General features: G+C 38.7%; 1 protein-coding gene across 1 annotated transcript in view; it reads right to left on the bottom strand.

The window, feature by feature from the left end:
• XPO6 (exportin 6) overlaps positions 1 to 27234 on the bottom strand; it is a 143953-nt gene that overhangs the window by 65239 nt on the left and 51480 nt on the right. Inside the window, exons 7-9 of the mRNA XM_069064132.1 lie at positions 25338 to 25791; positions 20867 to 20993; positions 6850 to 6959 (exon numbers count right to left, since the gene is read on the bottom strand). Of these exons, the coding sequence (XP_068920233.1) occupies positions 6850 to 6959; positions 20867 to 20993; positions 25338 to 25791 (691 nt within the window). The remainder of the gene's footprint in view (positions 1 to 6849; positions 6960 to 20866; positions 20994 to 25337; positions 25792 to 27234) is intronic.

The following is a 27234-nucleotide window of genomic DNA, read 5'->3' as shown; positions in this document are numbered from 1 at the left end:
GAAGGTGTGAACCTCAAAAATTACTAATATCTCCATTTTACGGATAAGAAAACTAAAACTCAAGAGATATTAAATAACTTTTCTACAATGATATATTTAGGAAGTGTCAGTGCAGGATTCAAACCCAGGTCCCTCCTGATTCCATGTCCATTACTCTTATGCATTATACCACATTGCCTTACAAAGGCTACTAAATAAGTATTTTTCCAAATAAGTTATTTTTTTTAATCTATTCCAACTTATGTCCCAAGAAAGGGATACTACAATAACACAATGTGGAAATGGCACACAGTAACTGACTAAAAGACTAGATACAATAAAATTGCCAGGGTGGTGCCGCTGAGATTAATGATACTAAATTTTTATCTAGAACCTAAAAGAGCTATTCTCTGCCTAGAACTCTGAATTTAAGTAAAAACAGGCAACACTGGGGAAACCCAGATATAGACAATTTTGAAGTGCCTTGTGTAGGCACCCTGACAGTATCTTTAAACTACGATCCCGGGCATAGTCATTAACAATTAGGGTTAGCACATGCAAATGAACAACAGGAGACCAATAAATAATACCTCCGTTACTTCAGAATTTAGAGTTACTTTTTAACCACATGAATCAAAATCCCCTTATTTTGATAAAATTAATCCGGAAAATGAGTCAATTACTGAAATAACCACATATTAGGCCATCTAGAAGTATTTAATTAAATGAATATATTACTAAGATTTTATGTTGTAAGTCTATATTAAAATGCTATATGATCATACACTCAAAGAGCTTGAATTGGAAGGGACTTTTATCAGTCATCTGGATTCAATCCCCTCATTTTACAGATAAGGAAACTGAGGCCCAGAAAAATTAGGTTATTTGACAAGAGTCTCACAAGCAGTAAATGGCAGAGCTGGAACTTGAACCCAGGTCCTGTCATTCCAAGTTCAATGTTCAATCTATACCGTAATAACAAAGTTAAAGAAAAGTGGAAAAATCAAAGTCAATACCTTACATGTTGAATAATGCTTTAAAAATTACAAAATGATTTTATAATTCTCTCATGTACCTATTCTAAAGAAACAACCACAAAGAAGTTTGAACATCAACTTAACCTAAAAATAAAAACCTAATAATCAAGTCTTGTCCAATTCTTTGATCCCATTTGAGCTTTTCTTGGCAGAGATACTGGAGTGGTTTCCATTTCCTTTTCCAGCTCATTTTCCAGGTGAGGAAACTGAGGCAAATAGGGTCAAGTGACTTGTCCAGGGTCACACAACTAGTAAGTGTGTGAGACCACATTTGAACCCAGAGGAGTCTTCATGACTCCACAGCCCAGCATTCAGTAGTCTGAAGATTTCAAACTGCTTTATCTTCCTTGAAGGGAAAAAGAGTTACTCTAAAGGACAGAAGCCTGTTCTTTAGCAGGCAAAAAAATAAGACAATTGCAGCAAACTGTCAATGTCATTTAAATTGTTTAACAATACTTTCTTTTTTTTTTTTAAAGCAATTGGGGTTAAGTAACTTGCTCAAGGTTACACGGACAGTTATTTCTGGGTCTGGTGCTAAGTATCTGAGCCCAGATTCGATTCCAGGTCATCCCAACTCTGGGGCCGGTGCTCTTACTCACTGTGCTACCTGGCCGCCCCCTTAACAATACTTTCAACGAAGGGGCAGATAGGTGGTGCAGTAGCTAGAGCACTGGGCTTGGAAAATCAGGAGTATCTCCTTCATAAGTTCAAATATGGCCTCAGACACTTATTACCTGTGATCCTGGGCAAGTCATTTGACCCTGTTTGCCTCAGTTTCTCCATCTGTAAAATGAGCTGGAGAAGTAACGGACAAACCACTCTAGTATCTTTGCTAAGAAAACCCCAAAATGGGGTCAAAAATAGTCAGATGTGACTGAAATAACTTAACAATAATAACTTTCAATAACGGTTATGATATTGTCAATCAATAAGATTAACATTGTGATTCTGTGAAACAGGAACCTTAACAACTCCACCTTTTTATGAGCTTCTAGAATAAGTCACATACCATATATATGGCTGGGCTGCTCACTTTGTACACTACAATGCCTAGAATACATGAAATAAAAACTTTAAACCACAAGGAACAGGATGTCAGTGCAATGCTTGTGGTATAACCACACCTACATTTTCAAATTATGACAAGAAAACATTCAAGAACAAATACTTCCTGCAAGCAGCAGTTGCTACTGAAATTCTTTCCAAAAATGTAATTTCAAAAATATGAATGGATACTTGTCTCTATACTTCTGCTTCTTAGGAAGTATTATGGAAATACATTTTACCTGATTAAAAAAAAGAAATCTGGAGAAAATAAAAATGTACCAGACTGGGAATACTGATACAGTAATAACTAGACATTTTAGAGATAGATACTACAAAGAAATCAGATGCTAGTGGCGCAGTGACTAGAGCACCGGCCCTGGAGTCAGGAGGACCTGAGTTCAAATCCAGCCTCAGACACTTAACACAAAACTAGTTGTGTTACCTTGGGCAAGTCACTTAATCCCAACTGCCCTACCTTCCCCCCTCCAAAAATGTTTTAAAAAAAAAATCAGATGCCTAAAGTAAAAAGCTATTCACCTAGGGAGATGTTCCCTGCACACTACAACTGCAGTGTCTGTGGACAGAAGGAGACAAAGAAAGGGCTCCTGTTGGTCTAGGCAATATGTTCCATCACTTGTTCATTTGATTGTTGACATTCCTAACACTGTGAGGAGTCTCCCCGATGTCTAAACTGCTAGGGAGATTACTCAACACCTTTGAAACCTGGAATAAAATTTAGGTGGAAAGGGAAGGAGATAGAAGCTAAAGTACAGATATTCCAGGGTTCCACACAATTAGGATCTTGGTAATTAGCAGTTAACTCACATTTAATAAGATAAACCACAAACTAGCGATACACTTGAAAAAAAAAGATACTCAATAGCCAGTATGTCTGATGTAACGGCAGGTCACACCTTATTCTTGATGACAAACAGATTATCAACAATGAGAGAAATACCAATTCAATACAGACAACAAGACTATCTGTGACAATAGTCAAAAGAAAGATAGAAGCCTAGGCATTTCCAAAGAAGCTGAATGTTTTTCAGAGAGCAAGCTGATTCTGGTATATTAAATCCTACTATCACTGTAGTCAGGTGACAGCAACATTTTCAAATTAACGTTATTTTGTGCAGTCATTTATCTGCAAAACAACCATTATAAAGTGATAATATCTTCTCAAATGGAAGGAAGGCCCTTCTAAACACACTCTTGGAACCAAGAGGGCCTGACTATTCTACATAACTGTAACAAACAAGAAACATATTAGTTTTTTAATAGAATCATTCAAAAACATTTCCATTAATTAATGTTAGGATTAATGTAATATTAATTAGCATTAATCTAAAATTTTTTTGCTCTTTTTTAAAAATCTCTTTTAATTCTTTGGAAATTTTGTTGGGCTTGTGTCCAGTCTGCATTTTTCTTTGAGGCTTTGCTTGTAAATGTTTTCAAGTTATTGCCTTCTTCAGAGTTTGTATCTTACATTTCCTTGTCACCACAGTAGCTCTTTATGGTCAGGTTCTTTTTGTTTATTCTTCCAGCCCATTTCTTGACTTTAGATTTTAGGTTGGTGCCAGGTTCTGCTCCCCCGAGGAGGTGCATCTGGTTTTAGCTTCTGTTCTTCTATGTCTTTCTGTTGTTTCACAGCTCTGGGGGGCTACAAGTTTTCAGTATTTCCAAAGCGATATGAAGCAGGGAGAGGTCTGTTTGTTCACTGCCCTTCAAGTCTACAAAGTCCTGACCTGGTTTGGGTTTAATGGTGTGTGGTTAAGTTTCTATAGACTGCTGCTTGACTCAGTCACTGTTAGTCCGCTAGGTAGGCTCTGTTGGGTTGAGAGCAACTGAACTGGGGGCATTCCCTTTGTTTGGTTTCCTGCCTTGGTTTATTCCACTGTAGGCTTATGTGGAGGGCTAAAGATTAGAAGTGAGTTCCCCCTCTGCTCCTAAGCTCAGAGCCACAGAGTTTTGATTCTGGAACTTGTTCTTTGCTCTTTATACTGGTAGAACCTCTGCTCCCTCTCAACAATCACTCCTTTCTACCTGGATCTTTGACCTGGAACCAGGTGACAGAGCTGCCAGATGGCACCTGTTCCTACTCCCAGGGATAGCAGAGTGGTGGAACTCTAGTATCTTTCAGCCCAAGTGTTCAATCTTCTTACTCTCCTTAGGTGCTGGACTGCTCCCTGCTTCTGCTTGTTGTGGTACCACTGCTGGTACTGCACTGCACTCCTGGCCAGGCCCTACCTCAATGTCTGCAGACACTCTTCATCTGCCTTCTTAAGCTGCCATTGGCTAGGAAAATGACTCACTGTGACTTTTTCTTGGCTTTCCTGATTAGAATTTGGTGGTGCTCTTTATCAGTCATTGTAGGACAGGATGTGAAAGAATTAAGGCAAAACTGCCAGCTTTCACTTGGCCATCTTGACTCTACCTCAACATTAATGATTTTCAGGCATGCTGGCATGGGTTCTGGACAATGAATAATGCTCTCATGCTTTCTCAGTCACCAATGGAGTGAAGCAAGGATGTATGCTTGCTCCCATGCTTTTTACCATGATGTTTTCAGCAATGATGTCGAATGCTTTCAATGAGGAAAAAATGGCACCAAAATCAGCTACTGTAGTGATAGTAAATAAAGTAAAGGGAGATTTGGTATTTGACTTTTTGTTCATAGATGATTATGCACTCAATGCAACCTCTGAGGTTGAGATGCAACAAAGTATGAAACAATTCCCTGCTGCCTGGGCTAATTGGCCTAACAATTAACACCAAGAAAACAGAGGTTCTCCACCAGTCAGCACCACACCATCCACACATGGAACGGTCAGATAGGTTCACTTACCTTGACAGAATACTTTCCAAGGATATCCACATAGGTGATAAGATTGATGCAGGCATTGCCAAAGCTAGTTCAGTGTTTCGGAGGCTCCAAAGGAAAGTGTAGGAAAGATTAAGTATAAGACTGCCTACCAAATTGAAGGTCTATAGAACTGCTAGGCTGACCTCATTGTTGTATGCCCGTGAAACCTGGACAGCATACCAGCACCATGCCAGGAAACTGAATAGCTTCCATCTGAATTGTCATAGGAAGATTCTGAAGATCACCCAGACACTGAGGCAGTTCTCGAGTTGAACTGCCAAGCATTCAAATTCAGCTACAGAGAATACAACTCCAATGTGCTGGCCATGTTGTTTGAATGCCAAATATACATTTGTCCCCACACAAGGTAAGTGTTTACATGGAGGTCAGAAGAAGCAACAGAAGGATGCTCTCAAGGTCTCTCTAAAGAACTCAGGAATCAATTGTGAGACATGGGAGACACTAGCACAGTAGCACTCAGCATGTCATGCCCACATCAAAGAAGGCACCGTGCTCTATGAGCAAAGCAAAATTGTAGTAGCTCAAAGGAAACATAAGGATGTACAAATTTAGAGATATTTCCACTTTGGATGTTCATATGGACTATCTGTGTCCAACCTGTAGCTTCCAAGCTTGTAGTGGTCTGATCAGCCACAGTCAGACACAACGTACCTTGACCTCAACATAGTGATGTCATTTTAGTTCTCTTCAAGATGAAGAACCAAACAACCAATGATTTTCAAAGAGGATTATGCCAGAGAGGAACTGCTACTTTGCAATGAGAGTTTCTGAACATGAATATACCTACAATAACCACATCTAAACCATCTTACGGTAACTTGGGACTTCCTTTTTATAACTAAAAAGCAGCATTTTATGAATAAAGGAGTAAATATTAATATCTCTATCATAAATACTCTTGGTGGTTGGTTTTTAAGGGTAGTTTACAACACCTAATCCCAATACCTTATTTACAACTATAAAATATGAGATGAAATTGGTCTTGGTGGTCACCTAGTCCAAACAGCCATTCCATGCAGGAATCCCCTCTATAGCACACTTAACAAGTGGTCATCCTTGTACAATTCCAGGACAGGGAATTCACAACTTTTACATGGCAATCCATTCAGATGGAAGCCAGTTTCATGTCTAAACAATATATCTGCCCAATATTTTCTATGCAAATGGTTACAAATAAATTATGACAGCTGCAAATTGTACAAAATCTAAACAAATTCCACTGTAATCGGGCAAATTCTGGGCTAGTACAAAATGGTTCCTGGATTGTTAGTTCATGTGCTGACAGAACATATACTAGACAAGACAATATTTTTAATCTGATTTAAAATTTTAACAATATATTTTACCGTCTTGATTTTTTTGTATTATAAACATCTCATGAGTGTAATACTAAAATCTAAATTCTACCCAATATTGTATATAATTTAATAATAAAGTTTTTCTGTGGGCCAAAATCAGCTCTTGTTCATCTCACTGAGTATACTAAGTTTCTATCAACTAAAAAATGCCAAGGTACTTAATCATCTAATATGAAGCTATTCTCAAATTCAGTCAACTCATATCCCAAGAGTTTGCAAATCCTTAGATTGATTTTGCCTGTTAACTAGTAGGCTGAACCTTGCAACTAACCATAAAATGGTGTGTTGCATCAGTTCCATGAATTTCTCTGCAATACATTTCTCAATATCATGTTGGTAAGCTAAAAAAAATTGGGAAATGTGTTAAGGGCATGTAAACAAGGAAATGCAGTTTAAGGAAAATGTGCATAACAATACCACTCTACTTTAAGCTAACATGATTTTGTCTAACATCAGAGGCTCATCTGAGTCACTTCATTTAGGGCACAAGAAATACCAATGAATTTCATTTCAGCTTCTAGCAATAAGTAGTTTTATTGTTTACCTGCTGAGTACAGCTTCCTTGTCTGACAAACGACTTTTAATTTTACTAGTCAGATAGTCCAAAAAAAGAGTCCAGATATCCAAACAAGAGAAGTAACCTTCATGGGTAGGCTATAATAAAAAAGAAATACAGATAATGTAATTTAAAAAAATAGAAATTGCTTATTTTTGAAAAGGCTGTTTCTTTAAAAAGTTAAAAACAAAAAGCATGCTACCTCCTAAACAAATACTCCTCCAATATGTGAAATCAAAGAATCTCAGCTCACTTTTGTAAAAATAGTCCCTTAATTTTTTTCTGCTCAAGAAAGATAAGTTAAAAGCTTTATACATAGTTACGGATGAACTCTCAACAGATATTATGTAGAAGTATTGTTATGAAGGTCAATAAATGAACACATCTTCTAAAACCAAAGGTTTGTTTCAGTGGCTAAAAAAAAGGTAAAGAATTGAATTTAGGATTTCAGATTAAGATAATAAGATAAAAAACTTCCCAAAAAAGTACAACTCTCCTCCACACCCCAGAAAATATCTGAAAAGAACCCCAGAAAACAAAAATGATAAATAAAATCAAAGATGTTCTGTCTGATCCACAAGTGTACAAAACTATAACTGGAACCATGCAGAAGTTGGGAGTAGGATCACATCAGGGAAGCCAGTTCCAAGCCCCAATAATCAGATCTGAATACCACAAGCACAGAGAGAAGGGTTGTGGCAAGGAAGACAACTAGTAAATGGGCCTGAATTCATCAGGTGTTATAAATAAAGATACTTCAGGGACTCTCAATTCAGTAAGAGAGCCATAACTGGGGTCTGAAGCCAGATCCCAGCCCTGGCCTAACAGAAGAAGGGGATTGGAGAAGAAGGGGTGCCTACATAAGTCATTTACAGAGAGACAGGGCCACAGCAATAAACAAGGCCAAATCAGGTCTTAAATGTCAAAGTAAGAAGACCTTGTAAGAGGTCTAAGACCTGTGCAATCGCTAGCATTAAAATGAGACAAATTAGGGTTAAAACAGGAAATGGTACCAACTCCTAACTGGAAATTGCTCAAGGAGAGGTAGATAGAAAACAGACTGAAGCCAATGGACCATCTGGAGGCTGAGACATAGTCTGAGAAATTCCATTCAGAATGGCAACAGTAACAGCAACCAAACCACAAATCAGAGGGAACCAAACAGGGGCTACTCAACCCATCCAAAAGTGCCAGTAAAAAGTCCCAATCCAATAACTAATCTGTGTAATCCATCCAATCCAATATGAGTAAATAGAAGGAAACATAAAAGACAATGGAGAAATCTTATAGGTTGTGAAGCCCAAGACATAATCCCAAAGAAGAGAATAATAAATCCTCAAAGAAAAAAAATTGCTTGGCCACAAAAACAAGATCTGCTAGAAGAAATGAAGCTAAAAATAAAAAGCATAGAAATGTAGAGGGGAAAAAATTACCACAATATAACTCTCCAGGAATTTTCCAATCAAGGCCCCAATTACCAAATGTAATTTCAAACAATTGCTGATCAGAGTATAGGGTCTTATCTAATCCAAAGCCTTCATTTCACAGATGAGGAGACTGACGCCCAGATAAGCTAAATGACTTGCCCAAAGGTCACAGAGTATTAAGTGGCAGAGGCCTGATGCAAACACAGGGCTCCAAAGTCTAGTCCTCTTTCCACATACAGCCTCTCAATAAGCACTGCATTACTTTCTTCCTATTACAAAGTTAATTCAGTTCAATAAAAACTAAACACTTTTTCCATACAAGGCACAGTCCTCAAAACTTCTCACTTGGCACATTCTGCTCCTGCTGTCTAGTCAAAGCTTTCTTTCCCCTTCTATCTGACTATCCAACCCCTGATATGGGCTGCCCCATATCAATACTATTCTGATGACTGGATCAGAAAGCGAAGGAGAGCCGAAGTGGAAGGAAGGCAAATATGTCATTTATGCTTGTCAAGCTTAATGTTAGTGAGCAGCATGTCAATTTCTGGCCTACCATTTATCTACTTCATCAAAGACTGGGGGAAATAAAGAACAGCAGATACAAATACTAGACAAAAATCCTCTTCCATGCTGGGTTTTGCAGTTGACTACCCCTGCTATCATGTTTTTTTTCTCTTTCACTAATCTTCTCTCTCCCTATCTCCTGGCTCCTTCCAAGCAGCCTCCAGGAAATGGGGGAAAAAAAACCTAAATACAATAAAGGCCTTTTTGTAGTCTCTCACACAAAATACTCCATCTCCTGTCTCCTTGTCTTTTCATTGGTTCTCTCCCATGCCTGGAAAGCTTTCCTTCCTCACTTCTGCCTACTGGATCTTGGGCTTCCTTCAAGACTCCTTCCTTCAGGGTCTTCTGCAAGAGGCCTTTCTTGTTTTCCCCAACACATCTTAGCCCAACTCACTCCTGACCCCCAGCTAGTTCAAAGCAACTTGAAAATAAGTAGAAATTCATTTCTGATGGAATCTGACAATATTTATGATGTAAATGGGCCCTGAAATGTGTAAAGTAATATCACAAGGAAAGCTAACCTAACAATAAGCCTTTAAGATAATTTCCTCCTTGGTAATATATGTATCAAAAATAGATTACTTTGCTAATGTTCACACTTTAGTAGCAGAGCTGGGGTGACAACTCAGTTCTCCTTACTTCTAAAGCAGTGCTCTTTCTAGTCCTTATCTTTAAATCTCATCCCCATAAAGTACAGAACACAGCCCCTGGATTTCACCTTCATCTCCCTTACCATCTCCATTTTCCTCCCTATTAGAGAGACAGAATTTCAGAAGAGAACTCAAAGGCCACCTAATCTAACCAAACCTGAACAAGAACTTCTAAAACATACCCAACAAGCAGCTACATTTAGCCTGTCTCTGAAAACTTCCAGTAACAGGAAAACCTATTCCTTCCTAAGGTGGTTCAAAAAGTTTTCCTTACAGCAAATTTACATCTCTGCAACTTCCACACCCTGCTACCCAGTTCATGCCTTCTAGAGCCCAATATAAAAAGTCTCAACTCTCTTCTACAGAGCACAGCAGCACTTCAAATTCTCTATATCAGGTGCTGTCTCCCCTGAATCTTCTTTTCTCCAATGTAGTAGAGGGTCTTCGACCAATTTTCATATGATATGATCCCAAGGTCTTTCACCAGTCTGGTTGCCCTCTTCTGGATATTCCCTAATTTATCAACAACTTTTTAAAAATATGGCATCCAGAACTAAACATAACATTCCAAATGTGGCCTGGCCAAAGCAAAATAAATAGTGAATGATCATTCACTTCATCCAGAATACTTTATCCTCAATGCAACCAAGGACTGCAGGAGGTTTTGAAATTGTCATACTACATTATTGATTCAGACTGGGCATGCAGTCTACTAAAGTCATCAGATCCTTTCCAGATGAACTTCTCTCTAGGTATCCCTTCCCTATTTTGTATGTGTGAAGTCAATCTTTTTGAATGAAAGTGTACAACTTTACATTTTTCTCTTTTAAATTTCATTTAATTAATCTATTCAGTCCAAAAGCCAACCTATTTTTTGGGTCTGGACAACCAACAGTTCTTAATCTGTTCAACTATGTTATTAGGCTACAGTTCTCCATCTTGTCCATAAGAATGAGGAGAGATTTTATCAAGTGTTTTGTTAAAATCTGGATGAACTTTATCTCTAGCATTACACTGGGCCAACCAATCTAGTAAATCTGTCAAAAAACAAAACCAGGTTATCCGGACATGTTTTGCTCTTGATGAAGCTGTGCTGACTTTGTTGCTTCACCAATACTTTTCTAGATGTTCTGATTTTTTCCAACAACTTAAGATCAATCTTAGACCCTCTCTCCCTTTTTAAAATTGGGACACTCTTCCTTCTGCAAACCTACAGTACCTTTCCCATTTTCTATAGTATTTCAAAGATCATTGACAATGCCTCAGAATAACACCTGTCAATAGAATATAGTTCATCAGAGCCTGGTGACTCCTACTATCTCCCTATTTGCCTTCACTACCAACTCCCTATTAGCCACTACTGTTTTGATCATTATGGCCCAGATCACCCTCCTTGGCAATGAAAAACAAAGCAAGAGTTGGGCTGCTTTACCTTATCTCTTGCTCATTATCATCTCATTTACTCCAAACATCAGATATAGCCTTTCTTTTGACTCTCTTTTCTCCAAGATAGTTTTTAAAAAATCACATCATTGGTGAGGCATGGATGGGTGGCAGTCTACATCACTGAAAGATAGACCCACATTGATTAAAGACCCCCTGTAGTATTGGATTACAGGTAGTCTTCAGTATATACTGATGATAATACTTCTACATTTTCTGCCTACATTGATTTTCACACAAAAGCTTGCCAAGGTGCTACCCCCTCCCTTCCCCCTCTCCGCCCCATATTCTACCAGTTCCTGGATTTCCTTATATGCATGTATTTTCTAAATATACCATTCCATTTAACCTCTTTCCCCTAACCTCTTCCTTTCAAATAAGGTATACTTTTCCAGAGGCACAGTTCAATCACGGGTGTCATCCCACAAAGTATCTGTGATATTTACAAAGTCAATTTTGCCAGCTGGTTTTGAAATTTATCTAGTTTACACTGTTAACCATACTCTGTACATTTGTGTACAGACATCCCAGTTTTATTGGTTTTCTTGGATTTTTGTCTCCTGTAAAAATCTGAGTATCTCTACTATTCTTCTTTGAGAACTACAACTACTGTAAGATATTTAGATAGTTTCTCTGTTAACCTTATTTTTCAACTTAAGGTCCTTTAGACTGCAAGACTACTGGCAAATACAAAAATACTATCCCTTGTTAGAGGCAACCCATCTCTAGCCAAGAGCATATTATTCTTATACTTGAAACTCTTGTTCAGTAATCCAAATCCTATTCTCAGATACAATCTAACCAGTTGTTCACTTCCCAAATCTGCTGCTCCCTTCTGAAGCCCTTGATCAGCAATAGTGACATCGAAACCACTTCTATCAGTAACCCCATAAAGTCTGCTCCTCTCCCAAGACTTCATAATCTTTAGCAATGTTTACAGTCATTCTGGCAACATCATTTGTGCCCAAATAAATCAGCAGATGTGGACAGTGGTTACGCAGAGAAACAAGTCTTAGGAGTTTCCCTGGATGGTTCCAGATCCATCCCTTGGAGGGAGACACCATACCTCTCTATTTTTAATCAGGCTGACAAACAGCTGCCATTACTTGTCTCATCTTCTGACCCTTACTGGATGAATTCTCACCTGACATATGTGGAAGCACAACATTATTCCTTGGAGCACAATGTACTTCCTTCCTCCTCAGAAGCTTCAGTTCCCTCCTCCATGGGAGAAGAAGCCTCTTGTCTGGTGCTTGGCACCCAACAATCTCTTCCCTTCTCATTTGTCACAATCTTCGACCCTCCAACCTCCTGACAAAGTCAGAAAACCTTCCCTTTTGCTTCTTCAAGATCCCATTTCTTGTTTTCCCACTGATATCACAGGATCAGAAGATTCTGTGACCTTGTGTCCTTTTTTCATTTTTAAAGAAACACTTCATTTTCTCTGATGATCTGGAAAGATGGGGCATTCTTCAAGCCTCCTTAGCTTCTCTTCTAAGAGGAAGACAAGCCTGTATAGTTTGATTATACCTTCTCCCACTCAAGCTGAAAATAAAATCAGGGAACAAGGCTGCTTATATAAAAGCATACCAGTACAGGGCAAGCTTCAGAGATATGCCCCCTTTTTCTACCCCTTGAATGGATGGACAACAAGCATAGCCTCCCACACTCAGCCAAAAATAAAAAGAACAAGTTGTAGAAGGTCAAGTGTACAGAGGAAATTCAGCTGGCTACATAATCAAGGTAAGGAAAGAGAAGAAAGGCAGCTGTTTGTTTCATGACCACATACCTATAATACATTCCAAAAATGAGAAATCCCACTTTCACATTTTCAATTTAATAGAAAACTGACAATTAAAATTCTAATAAAAAAGGAGTTTCATTTTTTTAAATGTCTAGTTCTTAAGTTACTTTCCATCTCACATAGTAATTAAGAGAGTTGAGGAGAATGAAGTTTACACTAGGAGCCAGATTTCAAAACATTTTCACCTTATTCTCTTATACCCACTCTCTTGCTTCCTAATTTTAGTACCCCTTCTCTTCTTCCCAAACTCTGATTTCCTAAACCACAGTCCACAGAACCCTGGTTCTAGATAAGGAGAATATGGGTTGCATGAGAAAAGTTCAATGCTATCAGCATTTCCACTCCAAAATACCAAATATGCAACTAAACGAGTATAAAAAATAACATGTTGTAATTTTTTGGTATGCAAGCAGGCTTTGTTTCTTCTATTTAGTTCCAAAATGTCTCCAATTACTCCTTTTCCTAGAGTCATTCCATACTCCTAGATTCCCATTTACAGACTGTCAATATATTTCAAGTGCAGACCAAATTAATTTAGGAAACATTTCTGTCTGTTTATCCTGAGATTCCTGGTACAATCAAAAAGGCACTGAATTTGGAAACAAGTTGTGGTTGTGAATTTTAGGTCTGTTACTTAACACATGATTGATGACAGCGATATCAGTTCTCATTTCTAAGCTCCATTTTCCTCAACTTGTAAAAGAAGCAGGTTGCCTATGTAATTTCTATGGTCCCTTCTAATTCTTGAACTCCAATTACTATTTGAAACCCCTCAAATTCTTTTGTCTCTTTCAATCTCTCTATACCCATTTCAACATTTCCAACCTCTACTATCAACTCCCCATTTCGTTTCCAACACCCTACCAGTATCTCATGTAACTGTTTCTCCTTCTTTCTGTGAATCCCTCTATAATTGAAATCTTTCAATTCTTCTTCACCCTTCTAATCTTCTTAACTCCGTGTAATCTTCCAGAAATCTTTACCACTCAATACTTTTTTTCTCACAGATGTGCCCTGTGTACTCATAAGGACTGACCAAATTTCATTAAAATTATTTTAGTTCCCTTTCTCCCTCTAAATTTATTTTTCTGGCCTAGTAAAGGAATATTTTTTAATCTACTTAAATTTAGTTGCTGTTATAAAAATTTAATTCAATTCAATAAGCATCTACTAATGTCTACTGTATGTCAAGGCATTATGCTACGAAAGACAAAAATAAAACAGTCCCTATTATCAAGCATCATATAACATGTAAATACAATGTAATCTAAAGGAGAGAGCACTAACAACTGGGAAATTGCAGAGAGAAATGTAAGGAAGAGCCTGCTTCCTGAAAAACACAGCACCTGAGATGAAGCGCCCCCCCCCCCAAAAAAAAAGATTATGAGTGACAGAGATCAGTAAACAGCACATTCCAGGAGGCATAAGACATTTGCTTATACAAACAAGCATGGAAGTGGAATATGGAATGTCAAATTCAGAAACAGCAAATATAGTCAAGTTTGGCTGGAATGTAGAACTCTCAAATTCAATTTAATTTAACAAGCATTTATTAAGTGCTTGCTATGTACAGGACACTGTGTCAGGCTCTGAGAAGACAAAACAAAAAACAGTCCAGTCCCTGCCTTTAAAGCATTTCCTTTCTAGTGAGAGCAAAACCTGGGGACACCTGAGATGAGCCTTGAAGGAAATGAACACCAGGTATAGTAGATAATCTAAATCACAGTCAAAGAGGTAGAAGATGGAATGCTGAGTTAGGGGAATACTGAACAAGCCGTTTGGCTGGAAAGTAGATTGTGTGAAAGGAAACAATTTGAAATAAGTCTGGAAAGGTCTTTAAATGGGAAATTGAGAATTTTCTGCCTTATACTAGAAAATAAAAGGTAGCCACTGAAGATTCTTGAAAGTGGGAATGACATAGCCAGATCTATGCTTTAGGAAGATTATTTTAGAGCTCTGTGGTGACTAGGTTAAGAAAGAATTTAGAAGCGGAGAGATTGACAGGAGAATACTACAGTTGTTCAAGTGAGAGGTGAAGAGTACTGGAACTAGGATGGTAGCTGTGAGAGTGGAGAGAAGGGACTATATGTGTATGTGTGTGTGTGTGTGTATATGTATGTATGTATGTATATATGTATGAATGTATGTATGAATGAATGAAAAATTATGGAGATAAACTAGCAAGACTTGGCAACTGAATGATACAGAAGGTGAGGAAAAGAGCTGAAGATGACCCCAATTTGCAAAATGGGATATCCAGAAGGATCATGGTACCCTAAACAGAAAGACAATTTTGAACAGCAGATGATTTAAGCACGAAAATAATGAACTCTATTGCAAACTATTGAACAACCATATGACATGTGACCATTTAACAATCAGATCAGTAAAAATAAAGACAAATACAGATCAAAACAACTCTAATTTAAAGTTTCACCATACATATCAAATTGTTAACTATAGCAAAATATAACAAAAAAGGGGCAAGTTAGGTGGTGCATTGAATAGAGCACCGGCCCTGAAGTCAGGAAGACCCGAGTTCAAATGCGGCCTCAGACACTTAACACAAAAACTAGCCATGTGGCCTTGAGCAAGTCACTTAACCTCAACTGCCCTCCAAAAAGCAAAAATATATATATACATATATATATAGCAAAAAATAGAACAGTCAGTACTTAAGGGAGTTGTATAAAGACAAATATTCCAATACACTGTTAATGGAGCTATGAACTGGTGAACTTTTCCAACTATACTGGAAAACAATTTGGAGTTATGCTTAAAAAGTGACTAAAATCGGGGCAGAGTCAAGATGGCGGAGTAGAAACAGGACCTCCAAGCGGCTCCAGCTTCCCCTTCCCCAATCCATGTAAAAAGGGGGCTCTAAACAAACTTTGGACCTGCAGAACCCACAAAATGACACAGAGAAGCTAACCTCCTGCTGAGGAAAGCCCGGCCCCAGAATTGGCCAGCGCAGCACTCTGGAGCCGAGCCCAGGCCCCCATGAGCCGGAGGTTTTAGCCCCAGGGTGGGTCTGACCAGCCACCAGCTGGAGGGACTCCAGATCAGCAGCAGCTGTGGCTGTTTCCAGAATTATCAACACAAAGATGCAAAGGACAAAGTGAGAGGTCAGTGCAGTCTGGACTTTGGGACGCACTAAGTGGGAGTGCGTTGGCTTTGCTGAGACGCTGGCACAGCCAGCCAGTGCCACATGGCAGCTTCAGCTCCTGGCCTACAGAGTGTAGGGGGACCAAGCAACCAGTCTGAGGGGTAATTGCTCTTGCTTTAACCTGCTTGCATCTGGATTGCAGTCTAGGGAGGAGGTCCTGGGATGTTTGTCCAGCTTGCCACAGCGTGTGGAGACCTCAGAGAGGGCATCCATCTAATACCTCCAGCAGCTGAGAAAACCCCAGCATTTGGGACGAAAGCTCCCCTGTGGTGGTGTGATAGTAATGGCAATTAAAGATTCCCCTGTATTGGCTTGGTTTTCAAATTGATTGTGTTAAAACCCAGAGTTTGTTAATCCCACCTGTGGGATGGGCTTGTTGATGTGAAAAGAAAGTCCTGAATTGGGAGGAGCTGGTGACGTAGATTTGGAGACACAAGAGAGAGGCGGAAGATCTTTTCTGGTAGCAGCACCTCGTGGAGAGAGAGAGACTAAGAGAATTGCTGGTGGCCGCTTTGAATTGCCCTGGACTTTTGAGACCTGCCCCCTGAGCTGCCAAGGACTGAGGAGACATGGCTGTTTTGCTGGTACTTTGTCTGTCTGTTTTGATGTTGTTTTGCCAGATTTGTCCACTGGTGAAAGACAGTCCTTTTGTTGAAGAAGTCCTGGAACCTGGCTGTTCGCTAAGAAGCCCTGAGACTGTCCTGCAGACAGAGAGTGAATACTGTCCACTGGTGAGGGACAGTACTGTTGTTGCAGGGGTCTGGAGACTGTCCTGCAGACAGAATGAATACTGTCCACTGGTGAGGGACAGTACTGTTGTTGCAGGGGTCTGGGAGCCTTTCTGTTGGTTCAGAAGCCCTGAAGAAGGATTTTCTTGTTGTATGTTTACAGAAATCCTGGGAGAGGGCTTTGCTAATGTGTTCAGGGGTTCTAGGGCTGTTCTACAGACAGAGGATAAATTCATGAAGGGACTGGCAATGTATCTTATGGCCTTGCTAAGCCTTGTCTCTCCAGGAACTAAGATTGCTGAGAACTTGCCTCGTGTCAAGATGAAGAAAAGACCTCCATTTGGGTATTAAGTGCTGTGTTTAAACTTGATGTAACTCTGGGGTAGATTCAATTGTGATCCAGGGGTGGGGAACTTTTGACCTTTTTGTGTTCTGTGGTTGAGCAAATGAATGTATTTTACTTATGTTTGGAAACTAATCTCCATTTGAGAAGAGGGGCTTTGTGGTGGACTTAATTAAGGTATAGCCTAGGGGTGGAGAAGTATTTAGAACAGAGACTTTGTAATTGATTGAATGATTGGAAGGTCCTGGGGTGGGGTTGTACTTGGAGATTATTTAATCACACTTAGTAAATGCTGTATTTTGAATGATGTCATGTTTTGATCTTCTCTGTTCTGGGTTTGTTACTGAATAAAATAGAGAGCACCTATGCTGGTATTTTGAACCTGGGAAGTTGCCTTTGCTTGGTATTACATTACAGGTGGCAGAGTCCTACTGTGGCAAAAATCCCAGGAGTCAAGTGACTGAGGGGCGACATGACCAGGCAAAGGAAACAAAGCAGACAGAAGATTCCAACATCAGACTCCTATTTTGGGGACAAAAAGGAGTAAAGCATGGAACAGGAGGAAGACAGTGAAGTCAGAACTCCTGCACCAAAAGATTCAAAGGAAAATATGAGCTGGTTACAGGCCATAGAGGACCTTAAGAAGCAGATAAGAGAAATGGAGGAAAAATTGGGAAGAGAAATGAGAACAATGCAAGAAAATTACGAAATGAGAGTCAACAGCCTGACTGAGGAAAATAATACCTTAAAAAATAGATTAACTCAAATGGCAAAAGAGTCTCAAAAAGGCAATGAGGGGAAGAATGCCTTAAAAAGTCGAATTTGCCAGATGGAAAAAGAATCTCAAAAGCTCAATGAGGAGAATCATTGCTTCAGAATTAGATTGGAGCAAATGGAAGCTAATGACTTTATGAGAAATCAAGACGCTGTTAAACAGATCCAAACAAATGAAAGAATAGAAGGCAACACGAAATATCTCAAGGGAAAAACCACTGACCTGGGAAACAGATCCAGGAGAGATAATTTTAAAAGTATTGGACTACCTGAAAGCCATGATCAAAATAAAAACCTAGAAATCATCCTCCAGGAAGTTCTCAAAGAAAACTGCCCTGATGTTTTATAACCAGAGAGCAAAATAGAGGTTGAAAGAATTCACGGATCTCACCTCCTGAAAAAGATCCCCAAAAGAAAACTCCTAGGAATATTATAGCCAGTTTATGGAATTCCCAGATTAAGAAGAGAATATTATAAGCAGCCAGAAAGAAACAATTTGAATATTGTGGAAACACAATCAGGATAATCCAGTATCTGGCAGCTTCTACACCGAGAGATCGAAGGGCTTGGAATGTGATATTTCAGAGGTCAAAGGAGCTGGGATTAAAACCAAGAATCACCTACCCAGCAAAACTGAGTATCATGTTTCAGGGGAAAATATGGTCATTCAGTGGAATAGAGGACTTTCAAGCATTCTTGATGAAAAAACCAGAGTTGAATAGAAAATTTGACATTCAGATACAAGAAGCAAGGGAAGCATGAGAAGGTAAATGGGGAAAAGAAGTCATAAGGAACTTATCAAAGTTGAACTATTAACATTCCTACATGGAAAAACATAATTGTAACTGATGAAACTTTTCTCAGTATGAAAATAGTTGAAGGGAATAGAAATATATATATGTCTATATATGAGGGTATATGAGCATATGAATACATATGTGAATATATGTACATATGTTTACAGGTATACATAGATAGAGGGCACAGGACAAGTTTAACAGGAAGGGATGATACTTAAAAACTGAAATTAAGAGGTGAGAGAGGAATATAATGAGGGGAGATGGGGAGAGACAGAATGGGGTAAACTATCTCTCATAGAAGAGTCAAGGGAAAATGGTTACAATGGAGGAGAAGAATAGGAAGGCAAAAGCGAATGGGTCAATCTTATTCTCATTGAATTTGGCTTGGGGAGGGAATGAAATACACACTAAATAGGGTATCTCACCCTACAGGAGAGTAGGAGGGGAAGGGGATGAGAGGGGGGATGATGGAAGGGAGGGAGGGAAGTTGGAAGCACCTACTTTTGAAAAGGGACAGGATCAAAGTAGAGAATAGAACAAGTGGGAGGTGGGATAGGAGGGAGGGAAATATAGTCAGTCTTTTACAATATATCTACTATGTTATTGTTTTGCATTAGCCACACATGTACAACCTATACTGAACTGCTTATCTTCCCAGTAAGGGTGGGTGACAAGGGAGGAAGGGAATGAATCTGGAATTCAAAGTTTTAAAATCAAATGTTTAAATATATATATATATACACACACTATTATTAATACTATTTTACATGTAATTGGGAAATAAGATATACAGGCACTGAGGCATAGAGATCCACTGGAAAAGTTGAAAGGGGTATGGGAGAAGATATGGGAGAGAGCATATTGGAAGAGGGGATATCCTGTGGGACTGCTATTTTGGGGTGGTGGGTAGGGGAAAAACGGGGAGAAAATTTGTAACTCAAAATTTGGCAGAAATGAATGATGTAAATCAGAAGTTAATAAAGCATTTGAAAAATGAAAAAAAAATTTTTTTAAGTGACTAAAATATCCATACTTCCTTACCCAGAGATCCTACCCCAAGCTAGTCAAAGAAAAAAAAGAAAGTTCTATTCACACCAAAATAATCACAACAGCCGTTTTTGTGGTAGCAGAGTACTGGAAACAAATTCAATCATTAAAGAATGGCTAAACAAACTATAGTACAATGAATATGCAGGATTAGGAGGATAGGAAGACATACAAATTGATTGAATTAGTCAATCAACTATTAAATGCCTACTATGTGCCAGGGACCGTGCTATGTGGTAGCGATACAAAGAAAAGCAAAAGACAATCCCTGCTCTTAAGAAACACGGGGTCTAATGGGAAACACCACACCAACTACTATACACAAACAAAAGATACGCAGTATAAACTGAAGACCATCTCAGAGTTGAACACCAAAGAGAACTGGGAAGGTCTTCTTGCGGAAGGTGACTTAGCTGAGACTCAAAGAAAGCCAGAGAAGCTAAGATGCAAGAGATAATGAGGGAGAACATTCCAAGAACAGACTCAGGAGACAAGAGTATCACTTTCAAGAAACAACCAAGAAGCCAGAGGGAGACAACAATTTCAGTAGAGCAGAAGCCAGTTGAAAGGGGTTGAGAAATAGATGGAAGGTGAATAGGTTGAGGCAATGAGTATAAAATGGCTTATTCTAGGAATCTGACAGTAAAATAGAGAAGAGCTTGAAGAGGATAAAGTAAATGGTTTGATTTTGTTTTAAAGAAGGGGAGACCTGGACATGTTTGCCAGCAGAAGGAAAGAAAGCAGTAATAATGAGAATGAAGATGACAGAGATGGGATGATTAAGGGTGAAAGTTCCTGGAGAAAATGGAATAAGACAGGGACAAAGGAACAAATAAAAGGACTGACTATGGCAAGAGCCACCTTTTTTGTCAGAACTGGAACTAAAGAAAAAAACAACAGGGAATGAGGAGGAGAGATACTGAGGTGCAGAAACTGGGAGTAGAGAGGGGTCACAACAAATGCACTCATTTTCTCAAGGAGTAATAGGAAATAAGGACGCAATCCTAGTGTGTCTGTATCCTGACTCCTCTCCTCTGTAAAATTCCTCATGAAAAGTACATGGAACTAAAAGTTCCTAATTTTAAGGCATTTTTGAAATTCAGTTCTCTGTTCCCTTCAATTGAATGGCATTAACTACAAACTGTGAGGATTTATAAGTTAGCATTATGCAGTGCTTTAAGGTTTGTAAGATTATGAGAATAAAAATACAATATTAAAACAAATGATCATTAAATGAAAAGAGTAATTTCATACCATACCTGATGAAACGTGTACTTGAATAACAGTGTCAAAAACTCTACCACTGGGAACTGAGAGTAGGATTCTATCCTCCTCAAATGGACACTCACAAAGAGGCGAAGAAAGTCAGTAAACTTCTCGATGTAGCTAAATAAAAAAAAAGATTACAAGGTAAAAATCTCACAGTCTACCTTCAATGGAAATAACTTTAATAAGATAAATGAAAGGCAAGATTAAACAGCCCAAATCCTTTACATTACCAAAACACACTGATTTAACCAAGATATTTTCAGTTAAAAACAAAAGCCTGTATCAATTACCTACAGGATACGTAACCCTTCTCTCCATTAACACCTGAAACATAGCAGAAAAGTAACTTTAATGCTTAGATAATAAGGCCTTCTGATAAGTAACTGCTCTCGTATTTCCCCAACTATTTAGTGGCATGACCCATATAAAATAAAATGAAAGGAAATTCAGTTAACAAATTGGTAGGTAGGTCATATCACTTGTATAGTGCATCTCAAGTTAACAGCAGTATTCTGAGTTCAGAGGCAAAGATCCATTAGTTACAAGGCATGATTATGAAAGTGTATGTACCAAACACCAGAGATGAGCTGAAGATCTTCAAAAGGGTTAGCAACCTACTAAAATATTTCTATTTTGCAGTCCAAATAGATTTTGTCCTTCTACTCCTAGTGACAATTAAACATCCCATACCCCAATTATCTCTAAGAATTCTTTACAGCAAGAATAAAACATTCTAATACTTAGAAAGATGCAACAACATGTCACTATATGGAATCATAAAGCAGTAGAGCCTGAAAAGATCTTCGAGTTCATCAAGTCAAGAATCTGAGCCCAAAGACAAGAAATGACTGACTAGCCCACTAACTGCAGGAATGAGATGAGGACTCAGATTTTCAGATTCCCCTCACTCTCCAGTTCAGCATCTGTTCCACTATATGATGCTATCTCAACCCCCACCCAAATCCAAAGATTTTCCTATGATCATTTCATAGATAAGCATGTTCCAAAATGACCAGGATAACAAAGTCCTCTGATTAAATGCACAGCACATCACTCTCACATTCAGAAACTGTCATTTCAAGCCCCTAAATACCAAAAGGTGACTGGAAAATGAGATGGATACATGTTTTTGAAAATATTAATTAAAGATACAAAGAATCAGCTAGCCTTGAATCAGGCAATCCTACTACCGTGTTTCCCCCATGATAAGACCTATCCCGAAAATAAGCCCTCCCCTTACTGTGTAAGATTCCTCTAAAATAAGCCCTCCCCCGAAAATAAGCCCTATTGAGATTGCTACTGTAGTGAAGGTGATCCCCTGCGCTACACGCTACATTATGCACCATCCCCCCCGCCGTGAAACGCACGCCGCACTCCGAGCTGCATCCAATCAGAGCTGCAGCAGTGAGCGTGTCATCCTGCTCTTCCCCAGTGATATGCTTATTGAATAAAGGTACATTTTTTTGTTCACATTTACCTGTTTATTAAAATTGCTGTCAATGTTCATTAAAATAAGCCCTCCCCTGAAAATAAGCCCTCTGGTGTTTTTCTGTCCAAAAAATTAATAAGACAGTGTCTTATTATTGGGGAAACATGGTAGTAAAAGAAACCTTTCATTGCAGTCACTAGGTACCACTTCACTTCACTCAAGTTCCCTCAGTCCACTTGAAATGACTAGGAATCAAACTTCCCCATATTGGCACAGGGCCCCTAACCAACTTGATCATGTTTGGCCACTGCTTACTTTGGGGCCCATATTAATTTTAGAAAACATAGATGGAAATGGGGGCTTACAATTTATATGGTATTAATTATTTCATAAGGATAAAGGTTGAACAGATCACTGGACCAAATACTTAGGAAGACTAGCACTAAAAGGATATCGTGCTATTATTTTGCATACCTTTCACCAGAATCTCCAGAGGTCCTGAAACATGTATGACCCCTGCCTTTATATATCAAGTAGAGATTTGTCTGAAGGCTCCTGTATATATCAATTAAGAATGGAACCTCCCCCACCCTAATCTAGCTTCTTTATATTAAATTTGTATGTGTAAAATGTATCAGTTTTCTGTTCCTTAGAAAATAACACTCAATTCTCAGTTATGCAAACTAATGGAACACAGAGATTGAATGCATGGACAAATAAAATACAATACAAAAACCTTATTACTCTCCAGACCAACCGCTTTATTAAAAAATTAAATAAACCTTATCAAGCAGCAATACTAACTAATCTTCATTCACCTCATTTTCCTTCCCTTGCCCACCTTCTGGTACAGGTGCTAATGAACAGTGAAAGAGTTAAGAGAAAAGAAGTTATAGAAAAAAGAATAGAAGCAAAGGATCCAGTTAAGCAGCTCCTGAACAACTGAGAATTGACTATCATTTTTTTAGAATTTGTTATAACAGACTCCTAAGAGTCATAAAGCAAGCACACAATATTTTTCATATCACCTGTCTGTACAAGCAGGGCTCGCCTTTCACAGTGCAACTGGAAGCATATAATTGAAATACAAGATCAAAGGAAGCAAAAAAGTTAACTTTAAAAAGTTTATATGCAGATAAACTACTATGATTTTTCACCCAGATCTAAGCCCAGTCTGTGAAACCGGCACTGTCCTCGGAGTAAAACACAAGGCAATTTATTCTTAATGGCAGGTTTCATAGTAAAAACTCAAGACAAAAAGTAATGAACTCAAAGAAAGAAAAGAGGTATTTTAAATAAAGAATACCATTTCCAAGTTGCAACATGACAGTTATCTTTTCATTGACTTATTATAAGTAATTAGGACCACTGTTACATATTAGAAAGTCTTTTTAGTGAAGCTAAAAAAGGATGTTGGAAAAATTATGCTTTCAAGAAAGCACTGGTATTTTTTTTTTCTTTTTGGAGGTCAACTGGGGTTAAGTGACTTGCCCAAAGTCGCATGGCTAATAAGTGTGTCAAGTGTCTGAGGCCAGATTTGAACTCAGGGCCGGTGCTCTATTCCCTGCACCACCTAGCCACCCCAGGACTGATACTCTTAATTGACCCAGTCAGTTGCTACTTAAAATGACATCAAAATAGAGGGAAGGGGGGGCAGCTAGGTGGCACAGTGAATAAACACCAGCCCTGGAGTCAGGAGGACCTGAATTCAAATCTGGCCTCAGGCACTTAACACTTACTAGTCGTGTGACCTTGGGCAAGTCACTTCACGCCAACTGCCATTCCTTTCCCCCTCAAAAAAAAGGCAAAAAATAGAGGGAAAGAACTTTATTACTGTAACAGGGTAGGAGTTCTTCAATGAGTATACAAAGTTTAATGTTTGGAATGGACAGACCCAGCATATTCTTACATCAGTTTTACTTCTCTTAATTTACAAAATTAACCATATAAAATAAAAATTAACCAAGAGTCAAATTTTCAAACTAAACTATAAATTACACATTCCATGCAGGTGTATTTACATATCATACAGTTAATAACCCCATAAAATTGTTATTGGTACTGAAAAAGACACAAATTTCTCAACTATATATAATCATCAAAAGTGACCTGGGAAAGAGGTTACAGTAGTAAACATTTTTGCTTCCAGGCAATCTGTAAATGCCTACTAATTCAATACAATACACCCACTTGGAGGCTTCCAAACACACTCAACATGAATGTTCTTAAAATAAGCATCCAATTTCCCTCTTGCCTTTACACAGCAGTGTAGCATCTTGTTCATGAAAGGTGTAAGATACATAACTGACATCCCACTGCAAGGGAAAGAAAGAATTAGACCCTGACTCAAAGTGCTTCTACTTATCCTCAAGTGTATATTTAAGGAGGGGTTGGGGGGAATTACAGGCAAATAAAGACCAAAGGTCTTATTTCTGGGTTCCATTCAAAAGAATGATAAAAAAGCCACGAAGCTTTCCGTATAAATGCGTCTACCTTTTGGTGAAAATTCACCAAGTAATATTCATAAAACAAACAATACCTCTATACCCTGCAAAATATCCTGGTCACTTCCTTTTACTTACAAAAAAAAAAATTTGCTCAAAACTAAAAAGCAACACCAACTGAAAAGGGGCAGATTGTAATTCCTGTACCTCCATGTGCCTCTTCTGATGTTCCTGGCTATGAATGAGGGGCAGTTTCAGTTCTCGAACCACCTTATACCTGTAGTCAAATAAGTAAGGGAGAAAGGGAGGAAGAGGAGGAAAGAAGGACGGGGAGGAATATGGGAAACACAACAAAACCTAGAGCCACCACAATCTTCAAACTCAGTCCCTTTCCCCTTAGGCCACCCCAGCCCTTCGAGCTACAGTCAGGCCTGTACTTACCATCACAAACCTACCTTTGCACTCTTCTTTTGGAGCTCCAGATTCTGAAATCAAAGAGGATTAAAGACGCTGTGCACAAGAGCAATGAGCCATAACAACCCTTTGTGAGGACATAATTCTTACTGTGCTGTGCTTTCTTTCTCTTACCTTTCATCTAGTTCTTCTAGTCTGCTCTTCACTGTGTGAGCATTATTGTCCTTGGTGATTTTCTGCAGGAGGTAAAAAGTCTGCTGGAACATTCGCAGTAAATATTCTTCAAATTCCATAGGCACACAGTTCTTGGACATGAGTTCATTGATGCAAGACATGGCCAAAACTCCAAGCCTGCCACGTTCCTGACCAAGGACACAGTTCTGATTGCTGCCATTGACTGATGCCATCTTTCTGGCCCGAATGTCACAGCCAAATCGAGCAAAGTGGAATATCGTAGTAAGGAGGGATGGGGTGATGCTGGTAGACAGAGGAATCCAGCTGAAGAGATGGGCCAGGCACTCCAAAGCCAGGGAACAGATATACTCACTCTCTGAATCAAGGATAGGGATTGGCTGGTTTAACAGTTTGGCTGCACTAGGACTCTGCAACAGGTTACTTAATAGATCACCTGAAAAATTAGGAAAAAAATTTTTTGAAAGACTCTATACCCAATTCACCTTTATAGAGTAAAAAACATTTCAATAGCCTAGGTCATTCTCAATCAGCTTGTAAAATTACTACATGTGCTAGTTTTTTTTTTCCTGAGAATGTGAATCAATATTTAAAATCAAATAAGTTAGCGTAAAACATCAAATTTCAAAAACTTCCTAGTATAACAACCTAAGAAAGCTAATTCTGATTTTTCCATGAAATAATTTCCAGGTCTTTATCTTTATAACAAACCATTTCAATATCCTCCTCTCCTACATTTCCATCTTTATGTCACACATTATATACTAGCCAATCTAGGCTCTTTGAGTCAATGTGGCCATTATTTCCCATATACACCTAAACCTTGGTCACTCCTATGATTCTGCCTATGAACTATATCCAGAATGCTCACCACCCCCATATCTCCTGGGGCTGAACTCTGAGCCATCCTTCTATACCCAGCTCAAAGCAATTGACGTAAAACCTTTCTCAATATGTCAGTCAAAGGGAACTTTCCTTCTCTGGCTTTCAAATATCACTTTGGACCTCTCTAATTATGCACTGATGCTCATGTTTTTATATTATGGATATACATATGTCCTCTCTCCACCCTTCCCAACCCCACCCCCACATGCCCTAAAGGCAATGTCATACAGCAGGCAGAGTGCTAAGCCTTTGGAACCAGAAGACACCTCAGGTCTTCGTCCTACCCCACCCATTTTTTTCCAGGAGACCCTAGTCAAGACACTTAACTTTTCAGGGTCTCAGTTTCCTTATCCTATAAAATGGAAATAACAATATTTGTACTACCTACCTCTGAGAATGATTATGAGCACAGTTCTTTGAAAACCTTTAAAGCTGAAACAACAGATAATTTCAAAAGCACTACAAAATGTAAGTCATTACTACTAGCTTTTGCGCTCCATGAGGAAAGTAACTCTGACAATGATTTTTATCAGTAATAGTACTATGCATAACAACTTTTTTTCCTACCATTCTATCTCTCTTTTCTGGTAGAAAATTCCATCTCCATGCATAGTCCTCTCTATTCTCACTTTTTTTTTTTTGCTTCAGTATCATTGCTACTCATTGGGGGTGTGAAGGGACCCAGTTTTGTCACCTGACTGTCACTGACAGAGAAAAGAGTTTCTTATACAAACTATCCCCTTTCCCATCTAAATGTGGTCTTCCTCCCAGTCTCATCTCTAAACAGCTGCATGGGGCCTCATGCCTCTTTCTGTAAACATATTATCCTGTGCTTTGCTCCATTCTCCCTTTGTAACCTTCCTATCTTAAACTACTGTTACCCTTGGCTGCCACCTGTCTTCATTTAACTAAAAGATTATGAATTTAAGGGTTAAGAATTCTGCCTGGTGGCAACTACTCTATGCTATTCAAACTTCCACAGCAAATATTCTCA

This window comes from Petaurus breviceps, unplaced genomic scaffold, assembly GCF_028583685.1.
Source record: "Petaurus breviceps papuanus isolate PSGF00001 unplaced genomic scaffold, PetGlider_PUasm1.0 138, whole genome shotgun sequence".
Classification (NCBI taxonomy): domain Eukaryota; kingdom Metazoa; phylum Chordata; class Mammalia; order Diprotodontia; family Petauridae; genus Petaurus; species Petaurus breviceps.
The sequence above is the reverse complement of the archived record's forward strand: the minus strand, read 5'-3'. Positions and strand labels throughout refer to the sequence as shown.